Source organism: Carassius gibelio, chromosome B1 (genome assembly GCF_023724105.1).
Source record: "Carassius gibelio isolate Cgi1373 ecotype wild population from Czech Republic chromosome B1, carGib1.2-hapl.c, whole genome shotgun sequence".
Lineage (NCBI taxonomy): Eukaryota > Metazoa > Chordata > Actinopteri > Cypriniformes > Cyprinidae > Carassius > Carassius gibelio.
In genome coordinates this window covers 29,513,562-29,531,474 of record NC_068396.1, presented here as the reverse complement: position 1 = coordinate 29,531,474, position 17,913 = coordinate 29,513,562, and the positions used below count along the sequence as shown (strand labels likewise).

Here is a 17,913-nt window from a genome sequence, read left to right as displayed (position 1 = left end):
TAATGAAGAATACAGGTAATTTAGACTGTTAAAAAATAATTTTAATGCCATCTGACATTCAAAAATTTGTACCAATGACAAACAATATGGAATTTTCCCTTTTTTTTGTTTCCAGCAAATGCAAAATAAATAAATAAAATAAAAATCACAGAATTATAGTTGCAATAAATAAGAAAATTATTTCTGAGTGACCTGTCTAGCTGTTTAACTATTACATTTTGACATGTTTAGCTATTTAAATACACAGTGAAATGACATTGACAATTAACATTCTTTAAATTTAAATGTAAAATCATTTAAAGATGTCCTTAAATTTATATCAAGTATATAAAGACTCCTATGTAGGTAGATGTGCACTGCTTAGGGTAGTTCAACATATATAGTTCACCCAAAAATTCTGTCATTTATTACTCAAATTCATGTTGTTACAAACCTGTAAGACCTTCGTTCATCTTCAGAACACAAATTGAAATTCGAGAGGTTTCAGACCAGGGTGAATAATTAATGACAATTTTCATTTTTGGGTGTACTATTGTCAAACACTTAAGCTCTGAAGCAAAGATCTACACCTGAGAGCAGTGTACTCTGTTATAGAGCCTGTCTATGGAAGGACAATTTTCAAAAGAAAATGAGATAAAGACACATTGTGACATAATCCAAACACAATTGCAAATATTGAATAAAAACACTGTTTCAAAAACACTGAACAAAAATTACTGTTTCAGTTTTCATGAATGCACAGTGACTGCCAAATTTCAAATGGAAAAGCAAAGTCCCTTTGCAGCTGTATTTTCCATGTATTATGAGTAATACGCCTGTCATATTGATCAAATACTGCATCATAGCAGCTTTACAATATTAAATGGGAAAATAGTGTGCAATAATGTGAAGGGATAACAGTAAACACTCAGTTTTCATTTAAAGTCAGTTCATCATTGATTCAGTGATGTATCGTCCCTCTGTGCGATCAAGTCGATGATATCGCTTGATCTTAATGGTCCCCAACTTAGGAAAACCAAGGAACCGAAACTCCATCGGTGACAGAATGGAGAAAAAAACCTTGGGAGAAACCAGGCTCAGTTGGGGGGCCAGTTCTCCTCTGTCCAGACAAAACCAGTAGTTCAATTCCAGGCTGCAGCAAAGTCAGATTGTGCAGAAGAATCATCTCTTTCCTGTGGTTTTGTCCTGGTGGTTCTCTGAGTCTTTACAGAGGATCTGTATCTGGGGCTCTAGTTGTCCTGGTCTCCACTGTCTTTCAGGGCTGTAGAGGTCCTTTCTAGGTGCTGATCCACCATCTGGTCTGAATACGTACTGGATCCGGGTGACTGCAGTGACCCTCTGATCTGGATACAGACTGGATCTGGTGGCTACGGTGACCTCGGAATAAGAGAGAAACAGACTAATGTTAGCATAGATGCAACATAAGAACAAGTACATGAGGTGTTATTAATTACCATGTCTGTTTTTTCACTGTGTCGCACATGTTACCTGCCAAAACTCAAATGGAATCGCAATTACTTTAGCATCTGAATTTCCAATGATTCACATTGAAAACTGTCAATTTTGCCATACTATGGAGAGTGTTTGTATTGGGAGGTGATGTCACTCAAAGAAAATTGTGCCAAAATGCTTTGAACAATGGAGGTTAAGGCACTACTAAAGGCAGCTGCCGCTCCGAGAGATGCGTGTTAAAGAACAGACAGTGCAACCCGGATCTCTTAATATTCTTTGCACCTTACACAATAAATAATTCTTTCATTTTTACCCCAAATGCAGCTACTGTCCCCTGCTAACAGTTAGAACCACATTGGTCAATATTCACCATTAACCTTTTCACCTGAGGAACAAAATGTAGGGTAAGATGCAAATAGGTAAATAAGAGTAGAACTGCAATGTTGTTTTGCTGATGTGCATCAGAGTGCAAACAGTGAGAGATTTGGGGTAAAAACTACAGAATATATCCCAATAAAAAACACGCCCCATAGTATAGTCCCACGCTTGACACAAATTGACAGCTTTTTGTGCAAGGCATCTGAAATTCAAATGCTTTTCAATTGCGTTAGGACTATGTCACAATGTATGCGTCCACATGTGGAAAAATGCAATTAAATATACAATTTGCAATTGTCCAGAATATCCTTACCTGAATATCCTTACCTGTCCATTGATTATGATCAATGCCTGAGAGATCTGCTGGCATTTTTAAATCGCCACAACAATTGTATGGGGTTTTGTGGACTCTGCTCGGTTAAGGAATTCCATGTTTGTTCCAACCTTTAAAATAAAGTAAAAAAATAAAAATAAATGGTTTTAATAACAGTGAATCAGTTCAATTAACTGTGTGAAGTTCATCATGAAATTGAGTCCATCATGTTTATGAGTTAAATTCATCTATGAGTTGGTCTTCAGAAGCAGAATCCCAGCTAGCAAAAAATATCCGCACGGCTTCTTTTTGCCGCCGGCCCTAAGCTGTCGGCTATAGGTGCGTCCCGCTGGCGGGGATGAAACGTTTGCCGCCGAATACGTCACTCCCATTTCTTGCGAGATGCCGCCGGCGAAAAGCCGGCGGGCCGACTGCTTCATTTTCTTTGGCGGTTGCCTCCGTCTAATGGACCGCGGCCGGCTGGCGGCAAGCCGCTTTGAAATACAAGGATTTCTACTAAAATCGACCAGCAGCCAAGGCTATGTTTAGCATGTTGGGAGTTAGAATGGAAGTGGAACTGACAGCATTTTAACTACTTTTCACATCTGAAGCGATTATAAAATCATAATAGCCTATATGTGAATTAAATCCCATATTATTATTATTATTATTATTATTATTATTATTTTTTTTTTTTTAAGCCATTAGGGTTTATTCTTGACTCTTGATTCCATGATAAGGTACGGTTTAGGAAATTACATTTAAATTAATTTGAAACTCTGAAGCGATAGAGTAGCCTAATAGGCTATATGTAAAATTATTTTATGCACTTAGGTGAAAATTGTTTACATTTCTTTGATTTATGCACAATTGAGACATGCATAAACCAAAAATAATTCCTTTTGTAAAACTTACTTGGCAATAAATATCTTTCTGATTCTGATTAGGTTTTAAAATAGATATTTAATTCATGGTATGAACAATTTAGCTGAATAAATTGATGAAGTTAGACTTTTCACTAATGCCTGGCTACATCAGTGAACAGTGAAAGACATCTGCAACATGGCCAAAATCTTGGGTAGGTCTATACTTTATAATTTTTTATTAATTTGCAACCATGGTAATAGCCTATCATAAACAGGAAAATCTCTGTTCCCTATCATAGGTCACTTCGATGCTGCGGTGACGTCACCACGTATGGGAACACCTCCGGTGTGACGAATGTCTGAAGCCCTATACCATCCCGCCAATCCTATTGGCCAAATGGCGCATAGCACCACCCTACGCATGCGCACGCATGATATACCTGGGTGCAGCGCGCCATTTCGCTCAGATTTCATTCCTTCAGGAATAGCGAATCTTCTGTGCCCTATCATCTCGCGTTCTCCAGCGATTTTCTTCGAGCAGTGTTAACTCCTCTTTCGCGGACGCGATGAGTCAACGAAAGGTAAGAGCCGTATATGGGTTTATCACAGGGAGGCACTCATGAGAGATTCGTTTGCAGCCTCTCTCATGTTCTCTCTGTGATAGCCTACGGCTATGGTAAAATAAGAAAAGTATCCGCGCTCTGGAGTCTATTTCTTCAGTCGCCTCGCGTCTAACCCCCACCGTTCGCTTCTGCGGTCGCCGAGGCCCCGCACGAGGTGTTGGTTAGGGGCGATATGTGCGGCTTGACTATGAGTACAGTGATGCACTGGAGTTTTCCACTTGCTCGCTCTCCCCTACTCGAGCGCGTTGATCAGAGCAGTTTTGCTTTATACTACGTTGTCTAACCGCAGCTTCTACTCAGAGTAGGCTCTGACCTGCATAAGCGGTTCTCTCCCTCCGAGCGGACAGGAGAAACGCGCTTCCCCTTCCTCAGTGTGCTACATGGCGGACTGCTATTATATAGCGATGCCGTTTGACTACCTCTCTAGCCGAACGGATCGCGCCAAACTCCGCCGCGACCTAGTCTCGTCTAGACGTATCGAGTCGTGTCTATTTCGGCAAATTTTATTCTCTTATTACGGTTCTTACGAGAAGCCTCTCGTTCTTTCCCCACACTCTAACATTGACTGTCTCGCAGCACAAGCACTTCGAGCGTCACTGAACTGAGCTGTTATTTGAGCGCCCCCTCAGACACTGCACAATTCAGTCTTCAGAGTTTGAGGGACGGCACAAGAGACTGGCGAATTTGGCCAGTTTTATGACGGCTCACACAGCTGCCGCGTTCTCGCTAGCGGCGTGGCCCTATGTTTATCTTGTTGGATTAAATCCTGCCGTGGACACGCTTCAGGATTATACACAACGAAACACAGCGAGTTTGACGCATGCATTTCCTTCTATGTTTGCCGGGGTCTGTGCCCTCCACTGAAGAGTGCTGTTGGACTGCTAATGCACATCCAACCCTCTCACTGCAGTCCCCACGCTCTAACATTGACTGTCTCGCAGCACAAGCACTTCGAGCGTCACTGAACTGAGCTGTTATTTGAGCGCCCCCTCAGACACTCTGCACTATTCAGCCTTCAGAGTCTGAGGGACGCCACAAGAGGCTGGCAAATATGGCCAGTTTATGACGGCTCACACAGCTGCCGCGTTCTCGCTAGCGGCGTGGCCTAATGTTTTCTTGTTGGATTAAATCCTGCCGTGAACACGCTTCAGGATTATATACAACGAAACGCAGCGAGTTTGACGCATGCGCTTTACTTCATGTTTGCCAGGGTCTGTGCCCTCCACTAGAGAGTGCTGTTGGACTGCTAATGCACATCCAACCCTTTCACTGCAGTCCCCACGCTCTAGCATTGACTGTCTCGCAGCAAAGGCACCTCGAGCATCATTGGATTGAGCTATCATTTGAGCGCCCCCTCAGACACTCTGCACAATCCAGCCTTCAGAGTCTGAGGGACGCCACGAGAGACTGGCGAATATGGCCAGTTATGACGGCTCACACAGCTGCCGCTTTCTCGCTAGCGGCGTGGCCTAATGTTATCTTGTTGGATTGAATCCTGCCGTGAACACGCTTCAGGATTATACACAACGAAACGCGGCGAGTTTGACGCTTGCGCTTTCCTTCTATGTTTGCCAGGGTCTGTGCCCTCCACTAGAGAGTGCTGTTGGACTGCTAATGCACATCCAACCCTCTCACTGCAGTCCCCACGCTCTAACATTGACTGTCTCGCAGCAAGCCACCTCGAGCATCATTGGATTGAGCTATCATTTGAGCGCCCCCTCAGACACTCTGCACAATCCAGCCTTCAGAGTCTGAGGGACGGCACAAAAAGGCTGGCAGAGATGGCCAGTTTATGACTGCTCATACAGCCGCCACGTTCTCGCAATGGCGACGTGGCCCGATTTTTATCTTGGTGAATTTAATCCTGCCGTGGATACGCTTCAGGATTATACACAACGAAACGCAGCAAGTTTACGCATGCGCTTTACTTCATGTTCGCCAGGGACTGTGCCCTCCACTAGAGAGTGCTGTTGGACCGCTAATGCGCATCCAACACTCTCACTGCAGTCCCTACGCTCTAACATTGACTGTCTCGCAGCAATCAGCGCTTCGAGCAGCATTGGATCGGGCTGTAACGCCAGGCGTAAATAATAAATAATAATCCCTCAGACACTGCGCAATCCAGCTTTCAGATCTTGAGGGGCGATTCAAGGGTCTTACACAGACGACCCGTTTATGACGGCTCGCACAGCCGCCGTTTTAGTTAGCGGTAGAGCCTGATGTTCAATTCGTTGGTCTAATTCCTGCCGTGGACACGTTCAGGAATATACACAACGGGACGCAATAGGTCTTATGCATACACTTTCCCTGTGCACGAATGCCGCAGGCTTTTCCGTGCATGGACATTATGTGTATGACAGCGTTGCAGAAAGCGGAAATTTGAGACTGCTAGTATCGTTTTGGGTCGCGTGGAACGCTTGCCCGGCATTTCTCAATGGGTGTTACGCACAATTGTCACGGATACACCAATTCGTTTTTTAGAGGCCCGCCTCTTTCCGCTGAATTCTTTCCACGGTGGTAGACTGATGGTAATAGCAGTGTTGTGACAGGAGATGTCAACTCTGCTGAGCAAAGGGGCTATAGAAGTCGTAGACCCCGTACTTCTCAATGCATGGATGTAGCTCTGGCCCCGTTGCGGCTCCAGGGCGTCCGTCTGTTAACCACTTGGACGATTGGCAGCGGCATTCCCCGTAATTTGTCTGGGGTTACTTCACATGCGCCCTTTTCAGTGGAAAAGTGGGCGGAAAGACGAAATATTTCACCCCGTTGTCTTCCGCATCCGACGATTTCGGTGACACGGAGTTGTGTGATGTCATTAGAGCTATGGATGCCAACCGAGTTTCTCCTACCGGGGTTCGGCTGGGGATTTGAGCTTTCCCAGAGACCGTCACGACGGATGCGTCTTTGACCGGTTGGGGAGCTGTTTGTCAAGGGCTACCAGCCCATGGAGTGTGGACAGCTGCACAACGCAGTTGGTATATAAACCGGTTGGAATTACTGGCAGTTTTCTGGCTCTCCAGTAATTCGCGAATCTGCTGATCGGCCGTCTTGTGCTGCTCAGATCAGACAACACAGCGTTTGTCTCATACATGAATCATTAGGAAGGATTACGCTCTCGCCCCCTGTGCAGGCTGGCGAGACATGTTCTTCTCTGGTCTCAGAGAAAATTTCTGTCGATCCGAGTTGTTCATGTCCCCGGACGTTTGAACTTCGGAGCAGATATGCTATCCAGACGGGCTCTGGAACAGGGAGAATGGAGATTACACCTCCAGACGGTGAATCTTTTATGGCGGATATTCGGCAAGCGAAAGTGGATTTATTCGCGTCAAACATGACTACGCATTGCCCGCTATGGTTCTCCCTATGCCCCCCATCGCCCCTGGGCGTGGATGCATTAGCTCACAGCTGGCCCACGACCAGTCTGTATGCTTTTCCTCCGATTCGTTTGATCCCAGCGGTATTATGCAGAATACGGTGGGACAGAGTGGATCAGCTGCTGCTGGTGGCTCCGCGATGGCACACGCAGCCGTGGTTTGCGGATCTGATCAGTCTGCTAGCGGGCTCTCCTTGGAGATTCCCCTCAGACAGGATTTATTATCACAAGCACAGGGGCTGATTTGGCACCCGAGGCCGGATCTGTGGAAACTGTGGGCGTGGCCACTGAGCGGAGTGCATTAGTATGTCCCAGTCTTTCTGTTGAAACCACTGAGACTATATTGAATTCTAGAGCAGCTTCTACGAGACGCTTATATGCTTTCAAGTGGAGACTGATTACAGCCTGGTGTGGCAATCGTAATGTGGATCCAGTTTACTGCCCAGTGGCTTCAGTGCTGGAGTTCCTCCAGGATTGGTTTTTCGGATGGCGTAACACCAGCCACTTTTAGGTTTACGTGGCAGCCATTTCAGCTTACCACGAATACATAGGCGGTGCCTCTATGAGGCGTCATCCACTAGTTTCTCGTTTCGTACAGCGTGCGCGACGGCTGAGGCCTTTCCGCCCTGTGCGAGTTCCTTCATGGGGTTTATCCATTGTGTTGCTGGGTTTATCAGGGCATCCGTTTGAGCCCTTGGAGACCGTATCGGATAAATTCTTGACACTGAAGACACTTCTTCTCATGGCTTTATCCTCCCTCAAGAGAGTTGGGGATTTACAGGCTCTTTCTGTTTCACCCTCATGCATGGAATTTGCACCGGGCTCTGTGAAGGTGCTGCTGCGGCCCAGGCCTAACTATGTTCCTAAGGTCGCATCTAACCTCTTTCGCTTTCAGCAAGTGTTCCTGGAAGCTTTTTCACCTGCTGAGGCTGGATCAGAAGATCTAAGTCTTTGCCCTGTGAGAGCTTTAAAGACTTATGTGGATCGTACAGCCCCTTGGCGTGAATCTGACCAGCTGTTTGTCTGTCTTGGACATAAAAGTAAGGGCCATGCGGTTCCAAAACAGCGCATGTCCCATTGGCTGGTGGAGGCAATTTCTTTGGCCTATGAGGCGCGCGGACTCGCTTCGCCCTTAGGAATTAAGGCTCATTCCACTTGAGCTGTGGCTTCTTCTCAAGCTTTTCTCAGTGGATCTTCTATGGATGATATCTGTGCTGCGGCAGGATGGTCCTCACCGAGCATTTTTATCAAGTCCTACAGTCTGGATGTGAGGATGGCTCCTGGCTCCCGGGTTCTCTCCGCTTGAGCAGATGCTTCCTCGGATCTCAGTTATCAGGTACGTCAGGCGTTTTGGTATATCGTTCCCATACGTGGTGACGTCACCGCAGCATCGAAGTGACCTATGATAGGGAACATCTCGGTTACGTATGTAACCTTGGTTCCCTGAATAGGGAACGAGATGCTGCGGTTCTGGCCGTTCCGTACCTTGATAACTACTTCATCTTCAGTCATGAAATCTGAGCGAAATGGCGCGCTGCACCCAGGTATATCATGCGTGCGCATGCGTAGGGTGGTGCTATGCGCCATTTGGCCAATAGGATTGGCGGGATGGTATAGGGCTTCAGACATTCGTCACACCGGAGGTGTTCCCATACGTGGTGACGTCACCGCAGCATCTCGTTCCCTATTCAGGGAACCAAGGTTACATACGTAACCGAGATGTTTTGACCTGATCAGAAGGATAAACTAAAATCTAAAAGCTCCTCTGGTTTCACAGCTGCACTGGCAGATTTATGAAATATTTAGAAATATTTCGTCTTTCTGCCATTCCAGGAAATGTCATTTTATGTCTTTCATTTTTTTCCAACCTCGATTTTTTTTTTTTTTTTTTTTGACTTTTTACATGTATAAGGGATTAATTTGCAATTGCGACCTGTACAAATGTTTAAGACAGTAAAACACTTAAAAAAATGTAAACACATTATAAATGTTAGAAAGTATAGGTTTTCACCATTGCTGTGTTCAGGATTTTTTTTTGGGCGGAGCTAAAACGGTGGCTCGATGACGCACTGGAGCCACTGAGCTCCTGGCCCCTCCCCAAACAACATAACTAGAGCACACATTCGCGTCAGTTCGCCGTTCAATCGCGAGTTTCTGTGGACTACCATCGTTTAAGTAAGTACATGTTTCCTTAACGCAATATTATGTTTACATTGTTTTTAGTTTATCTTTGTAAAATCTGTAGTCATCTTTGTTCATGCCTTACTAGTCAAGCTAAAGTAAGGCTAAAGTAAGTTAGCCTTGTTTACAAAGTTGCCGCCATGTTACAATTAACTTTCTGTAATAGCTACTTTGTTTCTTCCAGGCGTTGAGTTTTTCTTTCTTCTAAGATACGTATGTTTATACGAGTGTGAGTACGTATGTGTTTTAAGTTAGTTTTGGTCAGTCGAATTAACTACAGTTACTTGTATGGACAATTATGCCGCCGCCCATGTGGTAATGTGGTTCCAGCAGTAGGTAGCAAAATCTACGACAAGACTGATCAGTATAACTTGTGTTGTTTTCTAACTAAACCGAATGATGATACCAGTAACGTTAGGTTGTTTTCATTTGTTTGTTCCGACACGCACGCTGCTAGTCTAGTTCAGAGTGTTAGCTAATACATGCTGTTTCGCCTTTTTTACACTGTTCAAGCATGTTGAAATGTGTATAGCTTCAGTACGTAGCAAAAGCTTTACATCTAGTGTTTTCTTACAAAACTAACGTTGTATATAGGTTGTTTAAATGATTTTGTTTGTCTGAACAAGTAGCTGCTAGTCCAGCTAGCAATTGTTAGCTAACACATGCTGTTGTGCCTTTGTTACAGTAACTTACACACTGAGGTTAAGCAATGTTGCTTGGTTCTGACTTATGCATTTGATTTTCCTGCATTTCATCTGTGTATTTTCTTTGTCTGTTTATGGTGGATAACTGACTTTCATTCATTATTCCCTGCTCTAGAATGTTGGCAAGAGGCGATGAGATATTTGGTGCGCTTCCAAACAGGTTCTAGCGTTGAAACGACGGACGATGACAAGAAGAGAAAGAGAAAGAGAATCTCAAATTCCAAGTACAGACCCCAGGCCTCTTCTGATGAAGAGGAGTCTAGTCTTCCAGATGCACCAGCAGTGCTGTCGTTTGGACAACCTCTTTTGAGCTTTGAAAACATTGTTCCTGGTAACAAGGTTTCAGTGCTGCCCGATGCTCCAGAAGTTGCATCGATTCCAGAAAACCAGGAAAATGTTGTGCCATCTGTAGACTTCAGAGGTGGTATGTAAAATTGCTGTGATGCATGATTTGTGATCCTGCCACTAAACTATACCCTTTGTTAGATTTTCAAATTTCTGTTTCCTCTTTCTCAGAACCAGGTTTCTCCCCAGAAATTCAGACTCCACTTCACAGAGCCAAGAGTTTGAGTACAAGTAAGTGATGTTATTTGTGACGTTTTTTTGTCTTGGAAACTATTGCTTCTATTTAAGATAAGGAATCCTTTAATCATAATCTGTTTTTCATTAGGACACTTGACTGGTTACTCGCCGCAGCAGTTTCTGGATGAAAGGTGTCGAGGTGTGTTGTACATTCCATTAGCATTGCTCAGTTCAATTATAGTTTCATTACTGAATATGCAATACTCTGCACTGAAGTTAAAGCTGTTATGTTTGCTCTTCCAGCTCGTCAAGTACTAAGCTTTACACCCCCAGCAGCAAATTTACCCTGGCAGCATATGGGTGAAAACGCTGGAGGTATGTAGTATGTTGCGCTAAACTAAGTGTTCCATTTTAAGTCCAATTCATTAAATGTATGCAATAACTTCAAACATATTTTTACGTCAATGATTATCAATAGGAGAAAGTCATTGCTCTGTAATTGGCCCTTGGACTCCCCTGGCATCTCGTGTACAGCATGAAGTTTTCAGCTATGAAGGTATATTTTAGGCCTATGTCTTAGTGTCCAGTGTTTTAAAAGTATTGAAAATAGTGCCTTTAGGTGTTTTTTTTTTTGTTGTTGTTTTGTTTTTTAATGTAGATTTCCAGAGACTCCAGAATGAAAAACAAGCCGTGATGGAGGAGAACCAAGCCCTGAGGGAGGAGAACCAAGCCCTGAGGGAGGAGAACCAAGCCCTGAGGGAGGAGAACCAAGCTCTGAGGGAGGAGAACCAAGCTCTGAGGGAGGAGAACCAAGCTCTGAGGGAAAGCACTGCACGAGCAGGTAAGAACATGCACAAAAAAGTCAAACTTAGGAAAGAGTATGTGATGTATGTACAAAATTACCATATGCCTTTCATTTTGTAGCTTCGGATGACAGCGGCTCACTTCAAGAGCAGGTGAAGCAAGTTGGGACAATGTTGAAGACGTTTGCTCGCACTGGGCAATCAGGTACAACTTGCAAACAACACCTGTGGTTGTTGGTTTAATTCCCACTGGGGCCACCTATACATGTAGTAGACCTAGATATAAATGTCATAGTTTAGTAGTTGAGGGACCAGGACTGACTATTATTTTATTTAACCCCTGTAGGTGCAGATCAGACCTTAATGCTGCGACGTCTTGGAGAGTTTGGCGTGAAGGCGGAAAAAGGCGCCGCACAGCTGAGAGGGACCCACAGCCGACCCCTTAAACCTAGGCTGACTACTGACATCCCAGCATCACTGACAACTGGAACCCTTTCTTTATCCTGCAGTCAGTAACATCAAGACCCCTAAAGAAGCCAGAAGTGTCAGACTGCACCCCCCAATCCACACTGTTCACTGTGGATATTATCATAGTGCTTAACTTATTATATTGTTAAATATAGCTTGTAAATCCTTGTGCCACAGGTCAGCATTGCAGTTATATCTGTTCTACTACTTTTTTTACCTCAGTATTTTTTATATATATATTTGAAGATGTTTATCACAGATACAAGAGACATCTTGTACCCCAGGTCAGCAATGCCATTATAATGGTCTATTCTACTCCAGAGCTTTATTCTAAATTATTACCACTTATCTTATTGTTAGAAATGGCTTGTAAATGTGATGTTATACCTGAATTTTTTTTGGTGTCCTGCACATTCTTTGGTACCAGATATACTCATTACTTATGTTTACTGGTAATTCTTTTCATGCCAGAGCTGACCTCTTTATATTATTAACAATTATTGTAAGTGTTATAATTTGCTTGAAAGCTAAGGCTGTTTTTTTTTTTTTTTACAATTTAATTGGAAACCTGCATGTGTGTGTGTGTGTATTTTTTTTTTTCTCTTTTTTTCTGTTATTTATATTTCAGGGATCTGACATCATGTTTCAATGACAGTTACTGTACTTTGAAATGTGGAATTAAAACGTCAAATGGAAATTTGTCTGGTTTGATCAATCATTATTCTTGATAAACTGCATAATATATATATATATAATATATATATAAATAAATAAGCAAGCGGCGACCGATCGCTCGAAAATAGCGTTTGCCTCCGACGGGCCGCGGAAGGGGTCGCCTTTGATATAACGGCGGCGGGACGGCGGTTGGCCCGCGGGCCGGCCGCGGAACGAAGGCGGTAGGAAGGCGGCTGCCGCTTCTAAAAAGCGGCTGCCGCCGGCGGTGCACCGTCAAACGTGTTTGCGATTACGCTATTCTGACGCTTCTACTGCCGCCGGAGCGCCGCCGGCGGTCCGCCGACTCATTGCTATCTGGGATATGCTCTAGTGATTGGCTGAAAGTTGTGCTTTCAAACTGTCTAATCAATGGGATGTTCCAGTCATTATAAATCACAGTTTTATGTTAATATCCTGGCTTTATCAAACACACACAGTCACTGGCACAGTAAGGGAGATCACACTGAAAGCGCGCACAGACAATTCTATGACAAGTCACGCAGGTACGGGGTTACTCCCCAGCTTTAAAACAGTCCATATATAAACACTTATAGGTGTACCAAAGTGATAAGGACAAGTCAAAAACACGATCTGTATGTTTATGATGTTTACGCTCATAAATAATGTACATTCTGAACAAAAAGTTACTAAGTGCAGCTTTAACTATAGCACGAAATAAAAATATATGTGCGTTTAAGTTACGTGAGGTTTAACGTTAACGTTAGTTGATTATAACAGACAAGCAATTATGTAAAATGTATAATAAACATGAACTTACCGTTAGACGCCTCAATAAGACTGCACTCGACGAGTTTTTCTCTCACAAATGTATCCATGTGCTTTTCTGACAGGAAAAAACAACATTTTGAATTATAACTTGTATGTAAAAAGACTTTATAAAGCACAAAAGCATCAAATCACCTCACTAACGCGGCCTACGTCACTCGCTGTGCATCCGCGCACTTTGAAATGCCCTGAGACGTCGATTATTTTCCGGGAATCACTTTGTTCGAGAATTACTGAACCGGTTTATTTGAACTGGATCGTCGGTTCTCTTAGACCTGCGGTCCGACTATATTGCACGTAATTTGTATGATTTACATGTCGATATGGACAACTGCATGCGTTTACCTTAGAGCAGAATGTCGTATTCACTTTTTGAACTCATTTGACTCACTTAAATCTCACAGGTATTCGCATATTTCAGCCATCCGTCACTGTCTGAAACTTAATAAAAACTGTATTAATATGTCGTCTCAGATATCTTAACACGATTATGCGAGTCACGTAACGTAGGTTGGCCGTTTGAGGTGAACAGTTCATCATTTAACGTAAATAATGTTGGCCTGTAACTGTTAGACGTTTAACAGTATTGTTGGCGCAAAAAAAGTTATAATTCTGCCAATTTAAAATAATTATTAAAGAAAAAATTAAATAAACTTACCTTAAAACAGTTGAAAGCCGTGGCTTTGCCCCGTTGTTCTTCCAAAATGACAGTTGGCGAGCGATTTAAACATCTTCAAGGCGCGTTAAATAACCCAGCGCTGGCCTGAAACAACCCAGCGACGCAACCCAGCAGGTTTAACCCAACACCTGGTAAATTGAAACTACCCAAAAGTGTTTAAAAAGAAATAAAATAACCCAACAAAATGACCCAACATACTCAACCCAACATTTTGGGTTAAAAAATAACCCAGCCGTTTTTAGAGTGTATGTGGAGAAGCAAACCCGGCGGAGCCTTTATCTTAATTTCGTTATTGCCAAATACCCATCTTAATTAAAAATGTATCTTAATTTAATCTGTTAAAAAAGACTCGTTTTTATTGGTGCGTTTTTTTTTATTTATAGACTAAATTAGTCTGTCTATTTAGTGCTGAGATGTTACGATGTTACAGAGGACTTATTTTATTTCTTTATTCCAACTTCCAAGTGGCCTAGTCTACGTTAGTTATGAATAAATTATGTTAAAACATGAATAAATGACTCATTGTTGACAAAAGGCAAAAGAGCTTTGTGTGTATGCGCATATCTGAATGTCGGGCTGCGCTGCACACGGGTTCGGGCTATTAAAAAGCTGTCAATCAAAATGGAATACTTCTCGGGCTCGGGCCGAAACCTGTCGAGCTCGGGTCCTGTCGGGCCTAACTTTTAAGGCCAGATTAAAGCTCTAATGCCAATAAATAAGAAATATTGCTGACTTGTGCGTTTCCAAGCGCTCTATGTGACGTTGAAAAAAAAGGAAACGTCTTTTTTTTTTAGACATGGAAAATCGATTTTACAATCAATTCAGTGAACACTTATGTCTTAAAAATCGAAAAAGCTTTTTACACAAAAGTGACAGCCCTCGCATAGCATTTATCTAGATACCTTGCAAATGTCTTTCGGTCCTGCAAGGGTACAGAGCTGTCAGTCACTATCATCGTAAGCAAGTCTCTAACCCAGCTAACACAGTTACGTTGTGACGACGTAACTGGACCAGACCATATTCGTTGCAGCGACATCCCAAATAACGTTCCAGCGACGTAACTTTGTGATTCCCATATCCGTCGTGGCGACGTTATAGTGGAACGTCGCTGGAACGTGATGAGTACGTCCCAACGACCAAACTGTCACGTTATGAGAACGTTACTATAAAGTACCATATTGGTCTCAGCGACGTACCATATAACGTTCCAGTGACGTAACTTTGTGATTCCCATATCCGTCGTGGCGACGTTATAGTGGAACGTCGCTGGAACGTGATGAGTACGTCCCAACGACCACACTGTCACGTTATGAGGTCGTTCCTATAAAATACCATATTGGTCTCAGCGACGTACCACATAACGTTCCAGTGACGTAACTTTGTGATTCCCATATCCGTCGTGGCAACGTTATAGTGGAACGTCGCTGGAACGTGATGAGTACGTCCCAACGACCACACTGTCACGTTATGAGGACGTTCCTATAAAATACCATATTGGTCTCAGCGACGTACCACATAACGTTCCAGTGACGTAACTTTGTGATTCCCATATCCGTCGTGGCAACGTTATAGTGGAACGTCGCTGGAACGTGATGAGTATGTCCTGACGACCAAACTGGCACGTTATGAGGACGTGACATTACAGGATCATATTGATAATTCATATTTTCACCTCACCATTACCTTGAAATACATAAAGAACTAATAAACTCAATCCATCTCTGGTGCAAAAAATAAACCTTATGAAATCTAATTGTAATCTAATTATAGGGGATTCATAGTTAATACATTAATTACATACATGCAATGCAAACAAATACAAAAACATTACATTCTAATATAAAATATACAAAAACACACTGCATTCATTCACAAATCAATATTTATTCAGCACTACTTTGTACAAATAGGAAGCCAAAACATTTTGAACATCGCACCTGTTCTTTAAACATGCAAAATGTTACTAAGTTATGAGCACAGAAAACTAAACACAACAATTCATAGATTACACAATATAAACAATAGAACATTTTTGTCTTAAAGATGGGGAGATGGTTAATGACGTTATTAGTGAAAATTAAAAATAATTATCAGTAAACTTATTGATACAACATAATTTAGTGCAACAAAAAATACATGATAAATAGATATGAAACAATTCAGCAGATACTGCACCGAGATACTGCACAAAGTAAAACTGTGAGCGTCATATATGAGGCTCCTGGTATAAATGTCTGGTGGTGATGTGCTTTAATTACACGACATGCAGGAAAAAAATTAGGCTAATTCATGCGCACGATTTTCTATTTCATTCCCTCGATTTGCTAAAACGTGTACACTTTTTATACATCAAGAGAATGAATTAGTAAATTGTGCATACGATTTAGCAAATCAATGAAATGTAAAAGTAATCGTGCACGTTTAGTACATAGAGGGAACGAATTAGTAAATCATGGACATGATTTCTTTCTTTTTCTTGCATGTCATGATCAGGGCTCTGTGCTCACTATCAGAGGATAAAACTAAACAATATAACAATTACCAAAGAACCATAATTTTTGAGCTTCTCAGAAGAAAAACATTCATAAAGCGTAAAGATATGAAAAATGAACAATATAGAGATTTCTAGCATCTCTCCTGTATTATTTGTCCCACCTGAAAAAACAAAGTTTTTTTAAGAAAATGAGCATATCGACTTTCTCAGAAGAATCTGTGATCTCTGATTACTGACTGTGGAGAAGACTCTTTCAGACAGTGCTGAGGAGGCAGGGTTAGGTGCTGGACAGCTGATAGAGAAGAGGAAGAGTGTGTTTCTTACCCCAGCAGCAGAAGACAGGCTCTTCTGAGGGAAGGACAGGAGGCTTGATGCAGTGTTTTGCTGTAGAACAAGGCTCCTTCTCAGCACCTGATCTTCTTCAGAAAAGAGTTCCTCTAGTGTAGAGTCAGACACTCAGACTTCTTGCAAACTGGAATCTTTCAATAACATTTAGCATATTATTGTAGTCATGTTCATTGTTTTTATTATAACACATGGCAAGCTTATGAGAAAATTGTTAAATGTGTTCTTCCTCCTCTTCTTCATCCTGGGCCTGCTGTCAACATCCTCTGAGCTGAAAGGGAGGATCATCTTGTTAATGTTGCTCATGTATGTTCACAACCAGTCAAAAATCTGGAATCTTTTCTTTATGGTTTTCAAGAGAAGTCTCTTCTGCTCACCAAGGCTAGATTAATTTGATAAAAAAAATGTTTTAAAGTAATTGTAAAAAAAAAAAAAAAAAAAAAGAAAACAGAAAGAAAGAAATAACAGTTTTCATACTCTTTTTTGAATATACTTAAACATATTTATTGAAATAATTATGAGGCAAAGCTGAATTTTTCAGTAACTTTACTCCAGTCTGCAGTGTCACATGATCTTTTTCATATACTGATTTGCTGATCGGGAAACATTGCTGATTATCACAAATCAGTGCATTTACATGCACCCAATCGCATTATTGCGGCTAAGATCAAAGTGTACATCTGCTCATGACATACATGATGTAAATCACATCTGCAGTTAGCTTACTACGGTTGTTAGTTCCACTGAACTCTATTGGTAAAGAAGGAACTTGTGACCAAAGTTGGTTTTAGGGAAACGCACCCCATATTAGAAATGATGGGGAAGAAAACTTAGCATTTCTGGAAAGTTGAATTTTTTCTTCATTATTATTTTATAAAACACAAAGTTCAAAACATTGAAAAAAAAGGTAATCTTTTGTAAAATTACAAAAGTCTTCTCTACCACTGGTTTTCAATTTTATGCATTCTTGCTATTAGCCAACCACCCCCAAATAAAATAAATATAACTGTAGTGTAGACAAAATGTTTGGGCAGCACAACTGTTTCCAACACTGATAATAATCAGAAAAATGTATTGAGCAGTAAATCATCATATTAGAATGATTTCTGAAGATCATGTGACACTGAAGACTGGAGTAATTAATGCTGAAAATATAGCTGTGCATTATAGAAATAAATTAAACTTTTAAAATATATTTAAAACTTTTGACTC

At 42.0% G+C, this 17,913-nt stretch overlaps 1 protein-coding gene and 1 long non-coding RNA gene across 5 annotated transcripts; one reads left to right on the top strand and one right to left on the bottom strand.

Annotated features, from left to right (window-relative positions):
- Window positions 1–19: 19 nt before the first annotated feature.
- On the bottom strand, window positions 20–14,806 carry LOC127949125 (uncharacterized). 2 transcript variants are annotated; one of them, XR_008152250.1, is made up of 4 exons: window positions 13,842–14,806; window positions 13,176–13,241; window positions 2,158–2,274; window positions 20–1,377 (listed from the first exon to the last, which is right to left on the bottom strand). It is a non-coding gene; the product is annotated as an uncharacterized LOC127949125 (long non-coding RNA). The 2 variants fall into 2 exon arrangements; XR_008152249.1 differs by having other exon boundaries at window positions 13,176–14,806.
- On the top strand, window positions 8,901–12,380 carry LOC127949124 (protein chibby homolog 2-like). Of its 3 annotated transcripts, XM_052546068.1 has the most exons (10): window positions 9,500–9,522; window positions 10,006–10,314; window positions 10,407–10,466; window positions 10,561–10,611; window positions 10,716–10,787; window positions 10,891–10,968; window positions 11,071–11,122; window positions 11,207–11,253; window positions 11,337–11,420; window positions 11,562–12,380. In XM_052546068.1, the coding sequence occupies exons 2-10, from the start codon at window positions 10,023–10,025 to the stop codon at window positions 11,729–11,731; spliced, it is 906 nt and encodes a 301-aa protein (XP_052402028.1). In that variant the 5' UTR covers window positions 9,500–9,522; window positions 10,006–10,022; the 3' UTR covers window positions 11,732–12,380. The 3 variants fall into 3 exon arrangements, with proteins under 3 accessions (XP_052402029.1, XP_052402030.1, XP_052402028.1); XM_052546069.1 differs by lacking the exon at window positions 9,500–9,522 and adding an exon at window positions 8,901–9,180 and having other exon boundaries at window positions 11,071–11,253; XM_052546070.1 differs by having other exon boundaries at window positions 9,405–9,518; window positions 11,071–11,253.
- Window positions 14,807–17,913: the final 3,107 nt, after the last annotated feature.

Coding starts and splice junctions, on each gene's coding strand:
- LOC127949124 (XM_052546069.1), top strand. CDS start 10,023: ATGAGATATTTGGTGCGCTTCCAAACAGGTTCTAGCGTTGAAACGACG. Junction 10,467..10,560: donor AGCCAAGAGTTTGAGTACAA/GTAAGTGATGTT, acceptor GTTTTTCATTAG/GACACTTGACTGGTTACTCG. Junction 10,612..10,715: donor TCTGGATGAAAGGTGTCGAG/GTGTGTTGTACA, acceptor TTGCTCTTCCAG/CTCGTCAAGTACTAAGCTTT.